General features: G+C 40.3%; 1 protein-coding gene across 12 annotated transcripts in view; it reads right to left on the bottom strand.

Annotated features, from left to right (window-relative positions):
• Positions 1–4,197: 4,197 nt before the first annotated feature.
• The window catches only part of HECTD1 (HECT domain E3 ubiquitin protein ligase 1), a 62,002-nt gene continuing 41,306 nt past the window's right edge, over positions 4,198–24,893 (bottom strand). For 7 of the 12 annotated variants that reach the window (XM_082202119.1, XM_082202113.1, XM_082202118.1 and 4 more), the window contains 18 exons: positions 23,833–24,669; positions 21,417–21,638; positions 17,330–17,463; positions 15,178–15,334; positions 14,451–14,673; positions 13,758–13,812; positions 13,334–13,516; positions 12,764–12,974; positions 12,586–12,671; positions 10,987–11,114; positions 9,562–9,763; positions 9,297–9,434; positions 8,603–9,210; positions 8,117–8,195; positions 7,907–8,000; positions 7,632–7,782; positions 5,692–5,836; positions 4,198–5,182 (listed from right to left, as the gene is read on the bottom strand). In XM_082202119.1, coding sequence (XP_082058245.1) covers positions 5,045–5,182; positions 5,692–5,836; positions 7,632–7,782; positions 7,907–8,000; positions 8,117–8,195; positions 8,603–9,210; positions 9,297–9,434; positions 9,562–9,763; positions 10,987–11,114; positions 12,586–12,671; positions 12,764–12,974; positions 13,334–13,516; positions 13,758–13,812; positions 14,451–14,673; positions 15,178–15,334; positions 17,330–17,463; positions 21,417–21,638; positions 23,833–24,669 — 3,791 coding nt within the window. In that variant the 3' untranslated portion in view covers positions 4,198–5,044. The remainder of the gene's footprint in view (positions 5,183–5,691; positions 5,837–7,631; positions 7,783–7,906; positions 8,001–8,116; positions 8,196–8,602; positions 9,211–9,296; positions 9,435–9,561; positions 9,764–10,986; positions 11,115–12,585; positions 12,672–12,763; positions 12,975–13,333; positions 13,517–13,757; positions 13,813–14,450; positions 14,674–15,177; positions 15,335–17,329; positions 17,464–21,416; positions 21,639–23,832; positions 24,670–24,893) is intronic. The other 5 variants (XM_082202124.1, XM_082202115.1, XM_082202121.1 and 2 more) reach the window with 4 other exon arrangements.

The raw sequence follows: 24,893 nt of genomic DNA, 5'->3' as shown, positions 1-24,893 counted from the left end.
GATATATCTGCAGGGAAGTATTTTATGTAGATTGGGTGCAATGGTTGTTGTCAGGGGATACAGAGCTTTGAGCTACTTAGCTGACAAGATCTCCCCTAGAGCATATTGAGGCTCTCGAGGAAGCTTGAATAGCAGGGCAGAACACGGTGAATGTTGTCTTCTATCTGTTGGCTTCTTGAAGCCAACCTCTGGGGATAAAATCTTTGAAAGCACCATGACCAGGGCATGTAGAAAGTGAACTTGTAACACGTTCAGAGTACCATGGAAAGTATATAAACATTTTACTAGGGTCCCCCATGTACCCTACCTTTGAGGAGGCTCCATCCTATCTCATCATGTCATCAAACACTTCTGAAAAATAGGTTACTGATCCTATTTCATCCACTAGCTTGAGAGCTGTAAGCAAATTCTCTTTTTCCCCCTGATTAAGCTGAAGAGTTTTGATGCTTTTGACCAAAAGCCTGATGGGAAACCACCTACCTGAATAGGTCCAACTTAGCAGACAACTGCCTCCATCTCCCTGATGCTTTCACTTGTTAATGTAGTCTGGGGTACTAAGGGGAAACCACCCCCCAAATGCAAGACCAAAGTGGGAAAAGGAACTAATGATCACACCCAGGTTTTCTTCTCCACCATCCTTGGAGAGAGACAGACAGACAGACAGACAGAAGCTATATGTGGAAAACAAAGAAATGGGACTGTGAAATCCTTCCTTTGCATTGTGTTGAAGAATGAGAGACACAGCTATTGACGGGTTATCTTCCTTCTTCGAATGTGCTTACAATGCTTGTGTGTTTGCTTACTCCAAGTAGGACTGGTGGAAGCTGCTTGATTCACTGTGTCAAGAAGCCAGTGGGCTAAGTCAGGATGGCATTTCTTCCAATTCATGGTAGGAGTGGGGGGACAGAGACATTCCCCATCTGGAGTTAGCTTAGGAAGACTGATTGCCTATCTGGCTAGTATTGAAGAGCTTACTGGCCTCATTGCATCTTTCAGTGCTCAACGGTACATGCTACTGTTATGGTGCTTAGTGATGGTTTCGTAGATTCTTCCAAGCGTAATGGTGGGGATAGATGTGGCTTCCTGGGACGCTAAGGTATTTAGAAGGAAAAAATTAGAGGTTGGGATTGAGTGACCACTGAGGTCTGTCACTTAACACCCAAGAGGCCAATTACTGCTGCTGGGCGGGACCTATTCTAAAGAAATTTATGGACTTGGCCCAGGAGCTTCATCTAAACTGTTTCTCTTATCCCATCGATACATCAACAGAGAATGTTTTCTTAATAGCAACCCATTTCTGTAGTTTAATGTCAGATGCATTGCTGAATGAAATTAATGTCTAGCAAAATGAATGGGTCTGGCTCAACATTCCATACACTTTTAATGTGAACTAGAGCTCCAAGTGAAGATTACGAAGTAGCAACTGCTCAAGCAATCTCTACTCTTCACAGTGGATGGGTTAAGGGAGTGGGGCCTACTGCTGTAAACATATCAGACACAGGACCTGGGACATTAAAGATTAGACACGCAGTAGGCACACAGCAGGTGGCACTGTGGTCTAAACCACAGAACCTAGGGCTTGCCCATCAGTAGGTTGGCGGTTTGAATCCCCGCGACGGGGTGAGCTCCCGTTGCTCGGTCCCTGCTCCTGCCAACCTAGCAGTTCGAAAGCATGTCAAAGTGCAAGTAGATAAATAGGTACCCCTCCGGCAGGAAGGTAAATGGCGTTTCCATGTGCTGCTCTGGTTTTCCAGAAGCGGCTTAGTCATGCTGGCCACATGACCCGGAAGCTGTCTGCGGACAAACGCTGGCTCCCTCGGCCAGTAAAGCGAGATGAGCGCTGCAACCCCAGAGTCATCTGCAACTGGACTGAACAGTCAGGGGTCCCTTTACCTTTAGGGGAAGGCACACAAGCCCAAGAAGTGCTACCATGACTTACCTTTAGGATAACCTACATGATAATTGGCTTTTTGGGTATCAACTCAAAAACTATCCCTGTACTTGAAAGGGGATTGAAATAGTTAGAGCAAATGTAGCTGCTGCTCCTGTCACCCAACTGCTCACTCTGTGCAACTCTTATAAACAGTGTGGAGAAGAAGAGAGGAATCTTTTCATGGCTTATTATGAAGATGCATCTCTTGATTGAATCTTGGCAACTCTACAGAGACACATAAAAATTACAGGATAATTCAACACACCTAAGAGTGGATTATTAAATATCCTAATAGGTCAGTTCCGAAAACAAAATCTTACCAGCAATAATGCAACAAATTAGGCATTATAAGCACTTGGGGAAATGACTGTATTCTGGAATGTTAATTATTCTAACCTCCAATAAGGGCCCTTCCCTGCATTCAGTTTAAATAGCTGCCTTTGTTTGCTGACAACCCATTTTTGTATAGTGGATTTACAGCTTGATTGCTAAAGTGCTGAACTAGCAGTGATTGAAATCGGCTTGTTGTGAATGTTAAGGAAGAGTGCATTCCTCTGGTGAACTAAAAGCACCTGGAGATTAAGCAGTTGGTGCTATTGAGAGTAATTTATCTCAACATAATGGTGCACCAGTTCTATAGAAAAGAATATAATTTCATCATCAAGGTTAACCAAAATATATCTGTGTCATATCCTACTAATGCAATGCATAAACAGAATGGTATAGTGAGAATGATTACTGCCAATCTTACCTTTAAAGTTTTTGCTTTGCATTCAGGTTTTGATAATAATGGTAAATGTATTATATAAGTTTGTCAAGAAAGCAATGTTTTCATTGGGGTATTCCTGCATTGTAGGAAAATGGACTAGATTACCCTCGGTATCCCTCCCTACTCCAATTCTATGATATAAGCACTCTTGTGCCAGCAAAGTATCAAAACACTGTGAACTTGACACCGGTTATACAAGGATATAAGGCCTGATATTGCAAAGATAGGAGTTGCTGATGTTTTTCAAAAATGTTAGATTCTACAGCTAAATTATGTGCAAAACCAATCTTCACTGTAAAAGACTATCATTCCATTTTAGTTATATAAGAAAAATCCAACTACATTTACTAGTGAAGAATTACCATATTTGCAAGATAGGCTTTTTCAAATTAACACAAACCAGGACTTATCCTTTATTTAAAATATTGCTGCGGTCAATAGGCCAGTCAGGCCAGCAAGTTTTAAAACCACCTGACTATTTGTTTGTAAGCTTGCATTGTTACTAGCACAGCAACTATGAAGGATCTATGACTGTCAGGAGTGGCTTCAAACAAACATTATGGGCCGCAGGAAGAAGGGGGACATTTAACTTTGCAAACGTTCAGAATGCCTTGTCTAAGAAGAAATACCAAAAACTACCAGGTACAAAACTACCTTGAATCAGAAATGTTTTTGCATGGCTTGCTTCTAAATAAATCAGCAAATGCAATTTAAAGAACTGGCCTGGAGTTTATTAAGCCAGTGTTTCCCAACCGGTGTTCCGCGGCACACGAGTGTGCCGTGAGACATCGGCTGGTGTGCCGCGAGATACCTGGAGGGAGGCGGGCGAGTCGGGCGGCGAGAGGCGGGGCGGTGGCGGCGAGGAGAGGCCGCGCCTCCTGCTGCTGCCTGGCGCTCCTCCTCACAGCCGGCAGCGCTGCCTGGGCGCCTCCGCGCGACTCTGCCTCGCTGGGTTTGGTCTCCCAGCAGAGACGGGTCACACGCGCCCCTCCCTCCCTCCCTCAGCCTGCGCGGAGGGAGAGCCAGAGAGAGGCATCGCTCCTGCGCTCCGAGGCGGATTGAGCGCAGCTGAGAGGAGCTGCCGAGGGAAAAAACTTTCACTTTTATGCGTCCCTCCCGGCGTGACGCTGCACGCTGACGTCACGGGGCGGGGCTTTAATGGTGGTGTGCCGCGAGATTTTTTTTCAGTAAACAGGTGTGCCGTTGCCCAAAAACGTTTGGGAAACACTGTATTAAGCTGCAAGGAACTGTAAATGTAATACATTGTAGGGCAAAGCAACTGGCTCATGGGACATAATGCATAACAGCCACCTGCTATACAACTAACCTGATTTTTAAAAATCCACTAACATTTGGAGCCCTTTTTGTACTTTTAGAGGAGGTTTGGAAACAGAACTGTGTAGTACAAGACCAAGTATTTTTATTTGAAGAAATAAAGCATTAGAATTCAAGGCACTATTCTGTATACCAACATAACAGAAGAACTAGTAAGCGGTTTCATACGCTGCAAACTTTTTAATGATTAATGTTGAGCATACACATTGGAAATCTTTTTTTAAACTTCAAACTGCAACAAGTTAAATAAATGTTTTTAATATACAAAGAAAATACAACCAAAAGTAAAACTTGCTTTAAAGTGGGCCTTGCACCAGGGATCAGTGTCTTTTAAAAGCTTTATTGTTGAGCTGCACGCACACACACATACACACATACAAGGATTTAATCTTTATAGCAGGGCATTTAGAAATCAAAATGTATTCCCACTTGAAATAATAATAAAAGGTTGTGCATGATTATACGCAAACACCCCCCCCAACACTAGCATACTCCTATAGTGCAGGCACCATGAAAGGAAGGAAAGGAAGGAAGGAAAGCTTGAGATGCCCAATGACTAAGTTTTATGGAAGCAGATTTCTGACCAGTTAGCTTAAAGCCAGCAAAACAGGGATCAGTGATGGCAACTGTAGTGTACAGGGTATTAAACACTAAACTTTACACAAATACACTGTTATAAATCTTGTATCAGTGAACACTGAAAATCGGCAGATCTGCTCTTTGGAACAGTCAAACATTTGCTTCAGCTTCTGGTTGCACAAGCCCTTGGAAGCATCACACAGTGTTCTTGCCTTTTTCTTGCTGGCTGTGTAATTCATTGGGATTTGTTTCATTAGCAGCTAACAATTTTTCCATGTGTTTCCAAAGCCTCATGGATGGGGTGGGGGAAAGGCAAGTCTCAGTAGAGCACAGCGTGGAGATTGTATTTTCTGCACATACAACACAAGAGGCTTCACTAGTTATCAATGCAAAACCAGTTTGTCATATCCTGTGTCCTATTCATCAGCTCAGTTGAGATGAAAGCCTTTCTCCATGGTAGCAGCTAGCAGGCGCTCTCGCATAATCTCTTCAGAAGAATACTCAGGCAACTTAAGGTAGTGCACACATGTATTCACAGATGGGTAACTTGCATCCGTAGCATCAACCTGTGAATAAAAATCCGCAATTAACTTTTAAAATAGTGAGTGTAGCGCACATTTCCTTTTCAATTCTGTGTTGTTAAAGGTAAAGGTACCCCTGACCGTTAGGTCCAGTTGCAGACGACTCTAGGGTTGTGTGCTCCTCTGGCTCTATAGGCTGAAGGAGCCGGCGTTTGTCCGGAGACAGCTTCCGGGTCATGTGGCCAGCCACTTCTGGTGAACCAGAGCAGCGCACGGAAATGCCGTTTACCTTCCCGCCGGAGCGGTACCTATTAATCTACTTGTCCGCAAGGTCTGAGGAACAGTGGACTGGCCCCCTGCTGAAAAAGTTTGCTGACCCCTGCATTAACAGGATCCATGAAGACCTCTGCCAAAGGCCTGACAGGCTCCTTGTGGAGTGCAAGCCATTTTCTGAGTACAAATGTGTGAGCTATCTCAAAGACCAGACTTCATAAAAAATATCTAACACACCTTTGCTTAAATATATAGTCAAAACTTTTAAGAAATGGCCATACCTTGCGTACAACAGTGAGACGGGGATGTAGATTAGCCAGGCCTCCTGGGGGAAGTGTTGAACAGCCAGTTGTGAATTGCAGGAATGCTTTTCTTTCATCGGAAGACATGCCACACAAAACTCTAACGAATCTCAGGAATCCAGGGCTAAAGTACAAAACAGAACAGATTTTAAATATACCTACAGTGTTGACTATGTGTTGCATAATCAAACCAGTGTTGAACTAGTGCATGAGCATGCACACACTGCATCTGCACATCACAGTACATTGGTTCTTGAACTTAATCCATTCTGGGAGTCCGTTCGACTCCCGAAACTTTTTGAAAACCAAGGCGCAGCTTCCAACTGGCTGCAGGAGCTTCCTACACTCAATCGGGAGCCACGTTGGACGTTCAGCTTCCAAAAACATTCACAAACGGGAACACTTACTGCAGGGTTTGCGGTGCTCAGGAGCCAATTTGTTTGACAACTAAGCTGTCCGGGAATCAAGGTACCATTGTACACCCTAGTTGTTAAGTGGTTCCCACTTCACTCTTCCCCTAGCACAAGCAACAAACCATGCACCTGGTTTAGCAGCATTACAGTCAAACTGGGAATTGTGGTTTGTTTTTGCTCCAAACCAACCATGATATGAAGCCAAAAGTGGTTTGTCTGGACTGAAACAAATCTTAAACCAAAGGCCACGGTTTGTCACTCAGCTGCTCCATAATGAACTAAGTGTCAAATGGCTGACATAACCAAATGGCTTTTAATGCTTGTCTTTTACTATATTAAATTCCTAAATAAATCACCTTATCAAAAATTAGCATTTGAAGATAAAGATATGTCTGTAGGTACACTTTATTTTTGTTCGGGGGCGGGGAGATTATTATTAAATAAATGTTTGCCAAATATTACATGACTATGTTGGTATGTAAACATAGCATTTCCCTGTCTTCCTCTTTGCTGGCATGAAAGTTTATTTACTTATTGTGTGTTCACTCCTACAGCAGTCTCCTCCTCATTACCTACACAGACCATGAAAACGACATACAAGCATCTAGTTTCAAGTCTGCATGAGGTGGACCAATGCTCAGAACATTGTGAAGCAATACCTAGTCGTGTACTTTTAAGCCTTATCTTATTTACCTTCACCTGCCCAACATCCCCCCCAAAGGAAGACAGATTGCACAATTGAGATGTACCCATGTAGACATCAGTTCAGTGAACTATAAAAATCTGATTTTGTTTTATTACTGCACCAAACAGATCAAACCAAGTTGTTTGATAATAGTCCATTTACTGTGATTTTCTAAAAGTATTTTCTGTTTTCTTTTCATAACAGACAAATTACATTTTTAAAAGCAGGCACCTTCAAATGAATTGTTACAGTGAGGGAGTGACAAAAGTTCCCTTTTATCTTCTGTTTTACACTTGCTATGTATCTCCTCCACACTTTATGCAGGAGACCTGGTAAATGTGAAGAAGAAAAAAACCTTGCTTGTTCTAGCCAGCTTAATAATGAAGCATTCAGAGACAGCTTGATAGAACTATCCAGCCATAAACATCCATGTGGGAAAAGTGTCTGGGTATGCAAGCCTGCCACCCACTGGGAGATCAGTGGCATATGCAAAGCTGTAGACACCCATTTAGATAGCAAGTGCTGCTCAACCGAAGCACCACTGATTAACAACGCACTCATATCCAGAGGAGTGTACGGAGTGTTAGGTGAGGGGTAGTACCTCTGGTGGGGGACACGTCATGCTACTTCTGGGGTAGCCTGTCCACCTTTGGTCCCCCACCCTGGACTCAGCTCTTACCGGAGGCTCCTAGAAGCTGTCAGGTGTAACTATCTAGATTGAATTTTCTGCACTTGCCACGCATTTTCAGTGTCAACACCCCACAATTCCTTGTTGCCAAGTCCTGAAAGTAGTGCAAATATCTTGCCACTGGGTAAAGTACCTGTCTCGAGTGTAGCCAAGTTTAGGTTCTGTGTAGTTGATTATATCTTCAGCTGCCCACGACGGTGACTGATTTCCACAAAGAATCATCTGCACTTCTTCATGACTGAAGGAACTCAGCTTTTCCATTGGAAAGACTCTGTTGAAGCCATCTTGAAACAAAAAGTAAAAAAGCATAAGCACGAGCTGAGAACCATGTTATGTTTGAAATTCCTTAACTGATAAATATTTCCTTTAAATGGTTAAACAGCCCATATATGCTAGTCAGTTACATACCTCTAAAAGCATCCATCTGTTTCTGTATGCCAGAATGCATGCAGAAGTCAAACATCAGATCCACGTACTCCTCTGCATTATCCATAGTAACCAACTGTAACGAAATCGATGTAAATGGACAGAGAATGTTTACATTACATCACATCACAGAAGAATTTTGGGGAAATCAAGTAATTTTTAACTCTCTCATATTAAGAATTTTTCCTCTACCTCATCTTCACCACCAGGCTTAAGATCCACTGCTGTAAAGCCATATACTCTGGAAGAAGGGCAAAACTGGAAATTCAGCCTGTAAGGTAGGAGATGGAATCAGTAGATACACAGCAATAGGGGCAGAAGACATGCTTTGCATGAAAGAGGGCCTAGATTCAATCCCTGGCATTTCCTGGAAGGGTTGGGAATTCTGTCTGAAACTCTGAAATGCTGCCATCAATCACTTAGCATCATATTGAGCAAGATGGAGAAATGTTCTGAGTTTGTGCAAGGCAGTTTGGTTTGCTCTTAAGTGGGAATCATCTCACAAAATTTGAAAATTCCAAACAGGAACACAGTAGAAACAATATGGATAAAGCACTTTTTAAAAAAAAAATCTCAGTGTATGGAATAAAATGTCTAAACATGCATAGGTCAATTTATTACTCCACAAGGTGGCCACATGTATATATGAGCAAAAGGGGGGTGAGTGTAATACCTTACCCTAAATCTTCTATGCCAAGAGAAGGTCCCGATCTTGATGGGTTCTTCATCATTAGTTCCTGCATTTTAGTATTTTTCTCATCTTCTGAAAGTCCTTTGTTGCTTAATATTAGACGTCTCTTTATTGCAAGGTCTTTAATTTCTTTTAAAAATCTTGCTCTGTGAGGGTTTACCAATTCAAAATCTTCCCACGTTAAAATCCCATTAAACCAAGCTGGGGGTTTAGGCTTTGGTGGATCAAGGATAAATTCTGATTTGGAATCTTCTTCAAAGCTTCCTACTGAGAGAGAATCGTGCCCCTCTTCCGTAGACGCCTCTGATTGACTTTCTGTGCAGTGCAAGTCTCTGTCACCCCGCGACTCATAAATCAATTTGCTCATATTGCTTTTAATGTCTCCCATGCACATGAGTTTAAAGAACGGCTTAGAAATAGGCAAGTCCACCAGTCTGTTGTCTTGGATGCATTTGGCTAAGAAAATCCCCAGAAAGTGAAAAAGTTTGGTTATTCTTTCAAGTTCATCACTATCCTGTGGAAATGGTGCTGTGAACAGACCACAAGATCGCTGTACATAATATCCCGGAGGTTTTAATCCGCCACCTATATCCACCTGTTTTTTAAAAAAAATCAAAAAAAAAGTGAAGGGAAGTGTTAAGGTATTTCAAGAGATACACAAACTACTAAGACAAAATATACCTGACGCGATTCATCATCTGGAAAGTCGTCATCGCAGAGCCATGCTCCCAGTTCTGTCCTCTGGAATTCTGCTGCCACCAGTGCGTAAAACTCCAAGGTGGGTCCCAATCCTGTTCCTTCTTCTCCCAAAAACTCCACCTGGAAACCAGAGACCACAACAATAGTACTAGCAGTCTTTTGGAATATATCTTTTCTAATAAACAACTGCGCTCACTTAACACTACACAAGTGTAGTGTATTATTTTGTAAGAGGAATCTATTTTACCTCTAGGACTGACTTTCTGTCCGCATGAATCTGCATTACATTTTCTGCCCACTCCATCAAGGATTCACCACGTGGAACTTTTACTCTTTCATGTTTAAGGCGCCCAACTCTGAATTCTCCTGGATCATCTCTTCGCACTGTGCCTGTAGTTCGCGTTCGCTCAACAGTGGCCTCACGTCGATTCTGCAGCCACACTATCGCTCTGATATCAGGAAAAAATGCAGATACATTGCTTTAAAGCTCATATGCACCATGACTCAGAAAAGCTTTTTAATGAGACCTTCCTTAGGCCACTGTTTGCTTTCAATGAGGGTTTTTTTTAAAAAAAAAATCTATAGTTTATAAAATAACTAGGTTTAATTTCATTAATTTTAATATTGTATATTATATCATTGTTAATACCCTGCAACCTTAGGGTGAAGGATATGTAAGAAGTATTTCAAATAAATAAAAAATAAGTGATATCCTTGCAACAGCACAGAAGTTAATGGGACAGGGTGGAGCAAGGCTGGGAGAACCATGGGTTGGCACTCCTTGTCTCCCACAGATGGCACACATATCTGCCACAAGCTACCCCCACCTCAACACCACCTCACCCTGCCCCATCCCAGCAAACACAATGCTGCCACTGCTGCTCTTCTGTCCCTTCCATCCGCACACACTGTTGCTGTTATCATAGCTGTGATCTCTTTTGTCAGTTGCTGTCATTTTTGCCAGAGGCTATGCTGGAGAACTGCCTCTGAAGACACTCTCTCTCTCTCTCTCTCTCTCTCTCTCTCTCTCTCTTTTTCCTGGCTAGATTTCCTCCGCCTCTGACACCATTGTTTCCTTATTATCTTTCTGCCTCTTCCTAGGCTCTGGCCAACTGATTGACTCCTCTCATTCATCTGACCCTCAAACAGTGACATGCCTGCACTTAAATTCACTTCAGTCAAACCCTCTAACCAATCATAAGGTTATCCTTGGAATTCTGAATTCCCATTGGGCAATAATCAAGAATCAATTATTTTTAATGGAATGTGCACTAAACGTCCTCTCACAATTAGACATTTTCCATACTCCCGATTCACACAAAAGCTAGATTTTGTTGTTAACGGCCAGAATAGAAAATTTTGCAAATTTGTAACCAAAACACCTCCTGTAGCAGTCTAGTTGCTTCCTAGAAAAATGCCAACTGAACCCCCTCAACACTATCTTTTCTGACTATAGTTAGAAATAAAAGACCAGAGTCCCCCACCTTCACAGTGTTAACCATTTTCAAACCAAACAGCATCCATATCATAACAGAATTCTTGTATTTAGGATTTACTACCTAAAAATTCAATTTCTTCACAAGGAAACACTGATATTCCAAATACTGACATTAATGAGATTCAATATTCTGAAACTGCAGCAAATAAGCAACTTGCTTGTCAGGTTTCTTACCTTGATGCCCCAAATGCTGTACATGTGAAATACAGCTGTCGAGTTTCGAATGGAATTAAGAAAGGGCACTTGCTAGTTATCTGTTCACACCAGTCTGGCAGAGCTCCGCTTGCTAGTGCCAATGGCTCCTGTAATTTAATACACCCACTGTTTAAAATGCAATGTCTGAAGAATACATACAAAATGTATGATGGATCAATAACTATTTATGCATTCATATTTTCCTACACACTCACCTTATACCACTAGTTTTTGTACTTTGTAAAAAAAATTGTTGTAAATAGAATGGTCATAATTAAATAAAAATCTACTACTGTATGTTGTAGAAAATGGTTTGTTCTAAATGCATTCAAACGTCTCAATATATCATTGCCCAACTTGACACAAGGGTTCCCAAGGTGGAGGTGGCAGTTTTTGTGGACATTGGGCTGTCAACCACCATTCTGAATAAAGGTGGAGATTAAAAATGTGACTTTGGTGTGACTTCATCTGATCCAGGCTTCCTCAAACTTGCCCCTCCAGATGTTTTTGGCCTACAACTCCCATGATCCCTAGCTAGCAGGACCAGTGGTCAGGAATGATGGGAATTGTGGTCTCAAAACATCTGGAGGGCCAAGTCTGAGGAAGCCTGATCTGATCTTTGGCATGATGGGCCCAAACACCACTGATTTCAAACTCAACATTTCAAACTCGGCAGAAAGGGGTACCAACAGCCAGTTTGAATAAAGATGTCAGTCTGAAAGAGGACTCTGCCTGGTTTTTGGCATTGTTGCTGTTGGCATCTGTCTGTGTCAAGAGACAATGGAGTGTGCCTCTGGGGGTGAAGTCAAACCACTGCATTAGCAGCACTGAAGTTACTTCCCCAGGGCGCAAGCCTAGGCAGTGTGTAGGGAGGTCCTGGGCTGCCCAGATGACAAGAACCCACTCTCGGCCTTGGGCTGAGGTGTGTGCACACAGTCCCAAACTTCACAAATTACACTATCCATTTTAAAAAATAACAAGCTGTTAAGCTGTCATTTTTAATCACTGAATGTGTTGTATTCATTTATTTTCCAGCTTTCCTCCAAGGTGTTTTAACTTATAGATAACCCACATTTCACCCCCATTTTTATCTGCAAAATAATCCCAAAATAGATTAGGCTGAAAGGAAGAAACTGCCCAAGTTCACCCATGGCTGAGTGAGAATTTGAATCTGGTGCCCACAGTCCAATGCTGCAATCGTTAACCACACTAGACTTCATGCTTTTATAACAGTGCAATTTAAAGGAAATTCTAATTCTTTTATGACTTATGTCAGTAAAATCCTACCAATTTATGTTCAGTTTTCAAGATCAAGGCTGCAATTAATTGAACTGTACAACTGACTCAGCTTTGGATGCCTCACCAAAGCTCCCTTCCAGCACATGGCAAATTTCAGTATCAAGTACCATGGGCCATCTAAATATTGAAACAAAACCAGCAAATGAAGAAAAACCACATTCAAATAATTTTCACTGCTTCCTTTAAATAAGATGATATTTCAGACTTCAACCATCTACAACAGCTTCTATGAAACTAAAATGCCTCAGAAATAATCTCAGTAATAAATATATATATTACCTCAATCTGTTGAAGAATTTTTGTGGTGATTTTTTTGCTTGTGAATTCATCTGGTGGGAAATTAAACTGAAGCTGTTCATCTCCTTCTGAAATTATTAATAGAAATGAATAATAATGTACTAATAATATGTTTCCTTTGTGGAAGCTTTTAGGGGGAAATGTATTACATCCTGCTTACCTTCTTGAGAATTTCGAGTTGAATAAGGGTCACTTGCAACAATATACAAAATACGGAGCAACTGTAGAACATCTTCTACTCCACAGGAATTCTGTCCACTACCAGCTTTGGCTTGAGGCTGTTCTTTTATTGAACTAAGAATGTCTGAGTTCTGAAGTGTGGAAATAGCTCCCTGGCTCAAACTAGACTTTGATCCATGTTCACAAAAATCCTGTGTAAATAAATGAATGGAAGGAAAATAAATACATAGTAAAAGTTAGAATTGTGATGTAATTATTTTGAACTTTGAGACAGAGAAAATGTAAACATGGTTTGCATGACGCAAATACTGAGCCTTTAGCTGTTGTTAGGCACTATATTATTATTAATAATAATATAATACTGTGTCTATTCGAAAGCATACAAAACATTGGAGCTGGTAAAAGTTAAACATGAGGGTCACACATAAACATATTTAACCAGAGTAAATTGCATTAGTCACACATCAAGTCCCTCTGTCAGGACTCATAACACGATGCAAAATAAAGCATAGACATTCCCCAAATCAATACTTTTGATGCAGACATATACCTTGTATGCAGCTATGAGCTGGGAACAATTTCTGTTTTTCCTAATGCTTTTATTAGTGCCGGTTAATTTCCAGTGGCGCAGAAAGGCTGAATCCGCATTCTTCTGCAGGTAGGTTATCAAGTCATTCTTTGGTAATTCATCAGTGCCAAGGTACTGTTCCACATGCTCTATTGACCAGCAACCCTACAACAGGAACCACCAAATGTTGGTATTTCCTGGTTGTAAAGTTTGAAACATTTCACATGCACTACACACATTTATTTAGGAACATGCATTTACAAACATTCTTTAACATATCTTCCATACAACAGAACTCAGTTAGTGTAGCTTTTTAAAAAAGCTGCTGCTTTTTTTTAAAGTGCACAAACTGCACAAAAATCTGTTGACAGCCACATAAGTATTGAAAAGTTAAGATTTATCTCACCATTTTCCCACTTTCTTTCTCTTTATCAGAATCCTTCATTTCTCTGTATACAATTCTAAACATGAAAAGATTTAGAGTTATTTATGTACTGGCTTTCTACAACAGAACGCACCATTTCCAAATCAGTATGAATCTTGCGATATAATTTAAATTGTCTTCTGCTTACACTCTGCATACTAAAATAATTCTGAATACTTTGCTGCGTGCCACACAAGAGTAGCATTGGTGAGTCAGCCAATGATGCTTCTTAATACTAGACTGGCAAAGCAGCTGATACAACGCATTTCAAGAATTCAACTGCTGGCGCAACAGCTCTTGAATCTTGTTTTTAAATTCTTTAAACTATAAAAACCATGAATACATTTTGAATTACAGGCCAGCTTGAAGCACAACTATTCATTTTGATGTAGCAAGTGCACTCTTTGTGGTAAGAATTCTTTCATCAACACTTATTTGTTACAATTTCAAAAACAGTGTAAGAACCCTAACATTGAAATGTTAAGGCAGGGAAAAAGAAATGATGCCAATGTTTACCTAGGACTGCCACTATCCAAACACTACTGCCGCACAACCACCATCCACAAGGTAAGAGATGACATAGCAGCAGTTTTTGATATAGATTGTAAATACACATTGCAAAAAAATGCAGCCTTAGACGGTTTTAGATACAGCGTCAGATTTTAAATGTCTTACGTGTATGTTGGCTCCCAAATTCGTCTGAGCTTATCAGATTTCACGTTGCCATTGCAGGAAAGTTGTAGCAATTTTTGAACATAGTAAAAGATGGTTGATCGAAAATTTGTTAGGGGCAGCTCAACCTCGCGAGATGTACCAAGGCCTGTAACTTTCAAGGTAAGTGCTAAACGGGGAGATGGTGTACACTCAACTTCTTCCAGGAGTTCCAAATGGGGTGTTCCTGTAATCAGTGATAAATCAGTGCAATGAGTAATAGGTTTTTTAAAGTCTGCAACAGCTTTCAACATCTCACATATATTTCATGGTATCGTAATTCTTATCTAGACCTGAAAATAAATTCAAAGTAAAGGCGTCTGAAATTTCACATGAGGGAGGAGGAGAGAATAAGCATTTCAGCTTTACCCTGTTACCCTTACATGGTACCTGACTCACTCATTCAAATCTCACTTGCTTCAAACTCCTTTCTCCATTCAGCATCTCATTCTCATCAGCTTCTTCCCTGTGAAAACAGAGTGTGTCCCTCCCCTGCTACAACCTAGATTTGTGAAGGGAGAAAGTTTGGGAAGGTGGTAGGTATCTTAACATGTCCACCCCAAACCTAGTTGTGTCTCTCCTCCTCCAATCTTGTTCTTCTCTTAGGTTCTCTGACATGCTTGTGTATTTGTACGTGTATAATATATATTTATACTTCGCACATGGTTTTTCAAACAACTCATGGATATACCTGGGGGAGGGATTTCAAGATCAGTTGTCTGTTGAACATTAGTACGGCCAGGTCTAGGATCAAACGCAGGTACTAAAGCAGAAAACTGACGTTTCAAAACATAATCATCATCCCATGTTCTTCTACGACCTCCTTTTGTTTCATACTCTTCTTCTTCCTATTATGTAACAAAAATGGCAAAACGAACAAAAAAGTTGTTTTCATTTTTTAAACCCACACTGGATAGATAAGTACAAAAACTATCTATTGCTGCTGTTGCTAATTACTAATTAATTAATTTGTATACTGCCCTTCACTTGAAGATCAAAGGGCAGTTCACAATATGAAAATACAAAATGAGAACTCAAAATACAAAATGAAAGAAGAGCAAACCAATAACACCTCCTCCCACAAACACATTTAAAAGGCCATAGAATGTCCAATCAGCCAAAGGGCTGGTTTAAGAGAAACATTTTCGCCTGGCACCTAAACATATGTAAGGAAGGCACCAGGCGAGCCTCCCTGGGGAGAGCATTCCACAAATGGGGAGCCACCAAACAAAAGGCCCACTCTTGTGTTGCTGCCCTTGGGTCTCTTGTGGACGGGTCACACTAAGAGGGCCTCAGATGATGATTGGAGGTTCAGGTCAGTCCATACAAGGAGAGGCAGTCACCGAGGTATTGCTGTCCTGAGGCTAATAATAATAATAGTAGTAGTAAATTTTATTTATATCCCACCCTACCCAGCCATTACCGGGCTCAGGGCGGCTAACATCAAAATATAAATACGTTAAAACATAAGATTCAACAATCAACTTTAAGGTTTTATAGGTCAAAGTCAGCACTTTGCATTTGGCTTGGAAATGAACTGGCAACCAGTGCAGTTGGGGCAGGATCGGTGTAATATGCTCAAACCATTTTGCCTGGGTGAGCAACCTGGCAGCCAAATTTGGCACCAGCTGAAGTTTCTGAACTGTCTTCAGAGACGGTTATTTAAGTTGGGTAAGCCATGAGAATAGCATGAGATTAGCTAAGTATAAGTAAACAAACTGAACTTGCTGTACACTGTAGATTCTCACCTACACTTTCAAAAACTTAAAGCAGGGGTCAGCAACCTAAGGCCCATGGGCCGGAAACATCCCACAGAGGTCATTTGACCAGCCCACGAGCCGCCCCTAAACCCCACGGCGCGGGGGCTCGCTTCCGTGACACCGGAAATCGCGCCTGCGCACGCGCAATGCCGGAAATCATGGGCGCGCGCACTCATGCACATGCACATTCCGGCCCACATAGGGATCTCTGCAGGACCAATCTGGCCCAGGCAAAGATAAACCTTGCTGACCCCTAACTTAAAGCATCAATGCTATCCTGTTTAACTTACTTAAAATGCACAAACATAGCTGTCACTTGTTTAGCCAAATTTACAGAGGAAATTATGTGAATTCTCATCCTTGATTCTTTTCAAGCAGAATCAAGACTCAAGTTAATCTGGCATCTACAATGCAGATTTCTAATGCAGATCACAATCAAGACTCAAGTTAATCTGGCATCTACAATTCAGATTTCTAATGCAGATCACATATATGCAGTATTTTTGTGGGTGTGACGGTACTAACCAGTATGAAGTACCAGCATCTCTTTTTAGGCTGGTGCATGGCAGCCACTTTGCAGTGGCACCCATAGAAAAATTATCAAAATACAAGTAGCAGCACCTCATTTTTAATCCCCCAAATTGCTACATATAAGCATACAGCTAAAGACTGTTTGCAGCCCATAAGCCATATCCAATGTCATATTCTGTAAGAGTTCACCTCAGATAATTTGACACTGATATAATGGAACGGGGGAGGGAAAGTACCAAACTGGACATTTATTGCAGTAGAATCTATTTACATAATCTGTTATTTAGGGGTTTCTTTCGACGTTCCACTGAACTAATAATAAGAGGACATTTGATCTGTAAACAAGGTAGAACTTTTGTAATAAGCCACTGAAATGACAACAAGCTGCTGCTGCTGCTTCTTTAAAAACGGACACGTTCTCTAAATTACAAAACTGGTCCACGATGAACAACCTATACTATACTAGAAGTTCAGGAGAGTAGAAGGTTTTTTGATATGGTCCCCAAATAACTTCAGATCAGACAATATTGTAAAAATAGATATGCACTGTACCATAACTTCTTCATACTCTTGATCTTCTTGATTGTCATCTTCATTTTCGTCATCTTCTTCATCTGGCTCAGGTAGATCTTCATCATCATCTAACTCCGCTAACAGAGTGCTGGCCCGACAGCTATCAAGAAAATCTACACAGAACACACACAAACCACACACTAAGAACTCAGTTGCTTGTTGTTTGCTTTTAAAAAAAAAAGGCTGTAAGGATGAAGACTGATTTTGTTCTATAAATTCAAAGCAGGAACAGGAAAAAGAGGCTCAAGACAGTAGAGAAGAAACCTATTTAATGAATTTTGACAAAGGGGGAAAGCATTTCAGAAAACAACCTGAAAAAGAATGGGAAACTATTTGGAATAAGGTAAGATACTCAGACAAACTGATCCCATTTGTAAGCACAAACCATTAGTGGAAATGGCTAGCAAGCCAATAATTTTGCTACTACAGTTGCAATACATGTTTCATAGAACTTATTTCCTTTCATTTTCAAAAACGTCATATAATATTAGCAAATTATCTCATAAACCACTTTCATTCCTGTAGCAATGTGTCAAACCATGAAAAAAGAAAAACCACAGGAACCCCTCTAAAATAGCAGTATTCCAAGTTCTACAATGACAACTACTAATACTGGTACATAGCAGGCCTTCAACCATTCATAAAAGACAGGTTTCCATTTCTTGTTCTGTGTTCAGAGCACCCAAAGAACTGCAGGTACATTGCTAACAGCACTGAACCCACAACTGTAATGACACATGTAATGCCTACAGTTTCAAACATGGAAGGGTGGTTTTTTTTCACTTTGAAAGCAATTATCAGTCCCATCAAAAATATAGCAATGTACATCTGCCTACATTGTAGGAGCAATGCAAGAAGGGAATTGGAAAATGGTGCTTTGTTTCCTATACAAGCAGAAATTGTGCATATATAAAAATCCTAACTCTAGGAAAGTCAGAAACTGCACATGTTTTTTACATACAATTTATGTTCATATGGGATGCCTGTCACATATGAAGCAGTCTAAATCCCAATACAGCATAATCTCCTGGTTTTATAGGAGGCATTTTTGCATTTCATGGGTTGTTAACTTTCTTAAAACATATTACAGGCTCTTGAGATCATGCAAATGGGACTAACCAACCAGAAAGTCATCATTAAGCTTGACCTCCCATAACATCTGAACCTGGGAAACTGGCTTCTTACTCTCTAATAACCATGCTCTATGGAGATTTTAACAATATATTCATAATTCAAAACTAATGTGGCAAAAACAACAACTCCTCAGGGATAAAAAAGACAAACTGCTACTCTGATAATCACTTATACCTCAAATATGGCAACTAGCACTCAAAGCAAATTGTAAGACAACTTTCTAAAGTTTATGGCATTAGAACATCAGCCTAAAAGCATCTTTAACAGGTACATGAATATATTTGAGAGATGCTTATAGCTTTCAAATTCTGCTTCATACTGCAGTCTAGGAATTCAACAGATGCCACTTCCAGACTAAAAATATAATTCTAATTCTAAATTCTAATTTGCAAAGGCCCACATAATTTCTTGAATCGGTCTGTACTCTGAAAGGATGCCTTCTCACAGCCAGTGGCATGCAGCATTTCCCAGTGGCTTCTGCTGATACAATGTGAAATATTCATTACAAGTTCCAGCACTGTCTAGGTTCATTCCCCCAAGAGCTTGATATAATTTCTATCCCTTAATTCTACCATTCCCTTTTCTCCCCAACGCTTCCCCGAGAACTTCCTTTTCAGCTCCTAACTCAAATGGAATCTATCCACGCCAATATGCGGTAAACCCTTTGAGGATTCTTACATTTATTCTACAGTAATAAAGCCTTTTGTTGGGGATCTTATCACTTCCATTTTGTGTGCAGTCACCCCTAAGTACCAAACAGGAAATGGGAGAAAACTAGCACTCTCCCTGCAGAGCTTTTCCTTCAACCAATGATCCAGCGGTCATCTGTGCAGTCACACAACTTGTTACTATCTGTGTACAAATAACAGCTAGGAACTTACTAGACCTCTAGCTAGTGTAGCAGATCCTACCATTCCATCTCCTAGAACACTGCATTTTTGTGTGTGTGCTCTAAAGGGATGAATGACAATCTTTCCACTAAGTTCTCTTCCTACTCCCATGAAAGCAGCAGCTCATGTAACTTTTTTTTGCAGACATCCCCTAAATAAGCTCTTTATTTTTAATGCTATTCTTCTGCCCCTCCCAGAATCTGGGCCTTCAAATCTCCACTATAATGTCTGAAAGACACATTACTATTCAGACTTTTCCTGCACATATATGATGCAACTGATTATTTTAAAGAACTGCTTCAGCCATGGCAGAAAAGTTCTGACCTCCAACAGCTCTGACTGTTGCATGAGTGTCTTAGAAGAAGAATATAATATTGATCCCTGTGCTTACTGCAAGAAATACACCAAGAAGCCTAGCAGAACCCATTGACCAAACTCCAAATCTCTTTGGGAATAAGCATTAGCAACCCCAGGACTTTCTGCTACTAAGACATCATCTTCAATTTTCCCCACATGAAAAGCTATTTGAAATGACCTCTGTGTGAAAATGATGCAGTTAAGCTTCTGTAGGTCTTTACTATTTCGAAGCAAATGTGTGCATGCCAAGCTGTTTTGTTGTTTCCCCATAAATATGATTACTTATAAGCATGGCACCAGGTGTAAATGTTTTTCTATAACCAGGCCTTTGGCTGATTAAACAATCTATGGTCTTTTAAATGTTTGTGGGAGGAGAGTTATTGGTTTATTTCTGTTTCTCTGTTATATAGTTTGTGGTCTCATTTTGTATTTTTATGTTGTGAACTGTCCTTTAATCTGTGAATGAAGGGTAGTATAAAAATTAATAACAACAATAACAACACTGGCCAGGTTTAGACCTAATGAACCCAGTTCTCAAGGTCATGTTGGGGGACTTCTGTAGGCTTGTGTGCTCTCTTCTTTCCTGACACATGCTTCCTCTTCTATTTATAGGATTTTCCTAGAGTTTGCTGACATGTTGAAGCTGGCAAACTATGGATAGCTGCCACTGAATTATGGTTTGCCATGTGATTTCACAGTTGTGTTTGTGATAATGGAGCAGTACACCAGTACAGCTGACTGGAGATTTTGCCTGTGACAAGGGACCAGGCTAATGCACATGAAACAGTGAATGTGCTGTGGAGATGTGAAGTATTATTAGCTGTCAATGCCTTTCAACTTAGAATTTTGACAATGGTTCTAAATTCATACATGTGAACTTTGATCCATAATGTGTTCTTCTATCAGAATATTCCACCCATGGGAGGCAACTCCTAGGGGCCAAGCTCCCTTCAACCCCCCCCATAACATATTTGAGGGAGCTGAACCCAAATTTGATGGGCATTGCCATTCAAATGGTGTGCATGCACCACGTCTTGTGATCAATTATGCAGGATGGGCTTACCTGGGGACCCCAAATATTTTATTCAAGTTGGCACCCCTGTTCCCACCCAATTCTGGATGGTCCACCAAACCCCAGAAGTCACCTTTGGTGGGGGGAGGGAGGTGAGCAGGGGTTGCAATTGGAAGATGGGAAAGTCTCATTGCACAAGTGGAATTCTGCTCACACAAATTTGGATCTAAGCCACTGTTTTCAATGTGAACTTACTTCACAGAATCAATAACTGCAGCACACCATACTGAAAGACTAGACATAACAGTGATATAATACATATATATATATCTGGATTTCTGAATTTTTAGAAGTTTTCTTAATAGGCTAGGACATTCAAATCAATTGTCCTACATTTTAAATACCTTTATACTGAAATGCTATATAAAAATATCATAAATACAAAGAATGTAGAGGATTGTGAAGAGCTGATGTTTATAGAAAAGATGACACTGGGAGTAAAAGCCTTTGCTGGGGAACCCTTTATGTAACTGGTAACAGGGTAAACAGCTCCGTTATTTGATATGCTTTAGTAATGAAATAACTAAGTGAGAAACCCATAACAAAAGTAAAGGTGAAAACAGAAAATTATTAATGGGAAATCTGCTTATGTTCATTTAAAAATGAAACTTACCATATAAAGAATATTCTGCTTCCTGACCTGTATCGCTCTCACTAGATGTTGATGTTAGGCTAGTAGTTAGAGTGTTACTAAGTGACTGACCAACAGATAAAACTGTAGTTGCTGTGGCTACATTGCTGCTGCTAGTAACACTGGATGTAGACATGGTCACTGTTGATGTGGTACCAGTTGTAGTCAGATTAGGAAAACTTTGGGCACCCATTAGAGGAGAAGCTATAGATAAAGATATGGTAAGATAAAATAAATGATCCAGAGTAGAACAGTTTGCATTCATGAGTGCTTCAATGTGTTTCAATATTTTAAATAGTCACCAAGTCTATCTTATTCATCAGTGCAAAATTACAGGCCAATGCAAGAAAGGGCTTCAAGTAAAACAAAAGACCAAAATAGAAATCTGCTTGTGTTGAAGTAGCCCACGTTCTAGTTTTGAACAAGTACTATGATAAGAGCTAAGTGAATGTAATGCTGCTTCAATCTAGGCAGGAAAAACTGTCACTCCAAGAGAAGAGTCAAACAGAGATTCTGTTAGAGTGATGACATTTGTGCCTCTAGCAATAAGAGGAACATACCACCCACTAAGGGGTGGTCCTAGTGCCCTTTGGAGAATACTGAACACATATGTTGGTCCTCCAGAGATAAAAGAGTGAGTTCAGCACTGTTTTTGGAGAGCCCTTTCCCTTTCTGAGCAGATTAGCAGAACAGTTGCATTAACAAATTCCTCTTGGAAGCGGAGGGGAAGGGAGGAATGCTTTCAATAGGAACAATAATCTTTTGTTTAATTTCCATGAATAAATTTGAACTTTTAAACAGGATTGTCTTGAATAGTTGCTGTAAATAGATCAATCCAAGATATTTTCAAAAGCATTGGTAGTAATTTAACTAATATAGAATGAACCAAGAATCATCTAATTTTCTTTATCTGCTTTGGGTCCCAGGTGTGCAAGCAACTGTGTGTGTGGTTTCTCCCTCTTTTCTGAGAATGCCAGAATGCTCTCTTAAAGGAAGAACAAACATCTCAAATCATGCTTTCTTAGTGCATATATACATCCCAATCCACAGTTTGTTAAAATTGTTTTTGCAAACTAAAATCAAATTATGGTTTCAAGTTCTTACTTGGTACCACTTGAAAATCATGATTTGCCAAATAGTTTAAGTTCAAGCATCACAACAAGCTTGGTTTAGGTTTACAAACTATGGTGTGGTATTACATTTGGACCATCTCACTACTGACTCTAGTGAGTTAATCCATTTTATTAGTGCTTATCACCGATAATATGGGGTGGAAAAATTAAACACAGTAAAATAATTATATAGAATAAAACTATGTTTTACTAAACTCATCTTAGTTCAAGTAAGTTTTCACAGTCATGTTTCAGCTCGTTTTTTTAAATATAAACATATGAGAAAATGGATTTTTACAATGTTCTCTAAAGTGCAAATAATAACATTTCCAAATAAAGGGAAAGGTGAACAGCAGTTCCCACAAATTTTCAAGTAATAAGGGCAGCAGTTCAGTTTCCAATGCACACGCTAGTTGGCTATTCTTTTCCCATTTCATATCAGGCACTGCTCACCACATTAAAAAAAAAGACTAGAATGGCTGCACTTCCATGGCTCAACCCTCTGCCAAGCGTGGACCATAGTTGACAAAAGACAAAATAGAGAAATAACTTGTCATCTTATTCTTTCAATATAAAACTAAATCAGCAGTATCTCCTTAGTCTATCTAAAGAAGCCCTTTGTCTACATTCTTAACAATTTTAGCCTCGTAGCAAGAACTGCAGTAAAGCATAGAAACAAAAATAAATGGCAGCACATATAAATCTGTGTTTGTAACACTCATTTGTTTTTAAAAAGTATGAGCAATTTTAAGACAACACTGTTTTCCCTAAGCTTTTTACCTATTTCAGATGAATGAAATATTTTTCAATATTTTGAAGAGTGAGAATATAAGCACCAGAGTTTCCAAATTAATTCAAATTCAAGTACAACATTCTAAGCAAATTTCTATGAGACATGCATTTATTTCTAGGAACATCACTGATAGATTAGAATTAAGAAACAATTTAATGCTCTTCTAATCTATCCAAAGGATTTCAGTGCTATAAGTACCAGAATAGACTTAGCTATGATGTTGTGGCACCTAGATTTCTTCTTAGCAATGATATTTACTTTAATTCCCCCTGAAATCAAACATTAAGTAAATGGAGTAAGTAAATCCTGCTGCACAATTCTTTAATTACTGCAGCAAGAGCAATTTTCCAAGACAATACAAAATTGGGGGCAATATAGCTATTATACCACCCCAGATGACTCTTCAAAGCTACCATTATGTCAAGAATGTCAAGCCCATTTCTTCCCATTTCACAGGTGCAGCATAAGTTGGCAGGTATTTATTTTTACTTACTTGCAGTGCTCATGACATTTCTTCCTAAAGTATTAGTGTTGTTATCACTGCTACTTCGGCTTAAATTCATGTTGTTAGTGGCATTGGTGCGAGCGATGTTCGCCACTCTCCGGACGAAGGACTCCAAACTAGAGGTTTCTCGTGAGGATAGGTTAGGAACACTTGCACTGGAACTCATTGGAGCCCCAGCAGCCAGAAGCGAACTCACTGATAGTCTGTTACTTGCTGAAGAACTAAGGGGTCTCTGAGAAGCAGCTTCTTTATTTGTCAGCTCAGATACCGAGCTAACATCTGGAGAACTCACACTAACAATTCCCATGGATATAGCATTGGACTCCCCAGTTGTGCGGATTGAATTGTCAGTTCCTAGCTTTCTTTCAACATTTTCATTTCCCACATCGGCTGTCAAGGTGCTGGTACTTGCACTGGACGCTGACCCTACTTCAGTCTGAGGCATGCCATCAGCAGAGGAAAGGACAACAATTGGCTCATGAACGTCAGTGCCTGAAACTATATTTTGTTCCATTACATTTTCAGATCTCCGCTCCATTTTTGTCGAACCCAAGCTGATGTCGCTGCTACTGGCCACGCTACACACAGAACTGCTACTTCCTTTTCTACTTGAAGAGCCTGCAGCAGCAGTCATCTTGTCTGGACAGTTGTTTTTCACCAAGCTGCTCCATGACTGCGTTGTGCCTGAAACAGTGGATGAAACAGGTTTGGGTGATGCCGCTGAATCAGGGTCGTACCCTGGGGCAAGCTTGAGGTCAAATTTTCCTTCTGCGCCCATACGGTAAGAGTTAGAGCCACCAGCATCCCAGGTGACATCAATCCAGCCTAGAAAGGGACAGGAGTTTGTGAGACCCAGCAGAAAGCAGACAGGAGCGTGTCAAGACAGTAGCTCCACAATATGGGATCAGCTTCTCATTGGGCCGCTATCTTGAGTCACAGAAATTACTTAATAGGCTTTAAAGCCAAACAAAATAATAGAAAGGTTTGAAATTCAAGCAGTGTGATCACTGTAGGTGTACTACATTAAAATGGACAGCTCTTACCATAGT

The sequence above is a fragment of the Podarcis vaucheri genome (genome assembly GCF_965113315.1).
Source record: "Podarcis vaucheri genome assembly, chromosome: 1".
NCBI classification, from domain to species: Eukaryota; Metazoa; Chordata; class Lepidosauria; order Squamata; family Lacertidae; genus Podarcis; species Podarcis vaucheri.
The sequence above is the reverse complement of the archived record's forward strand: the minus strand, read 5'-3'. Positions and strand labels throughout refer to the sequence as shown.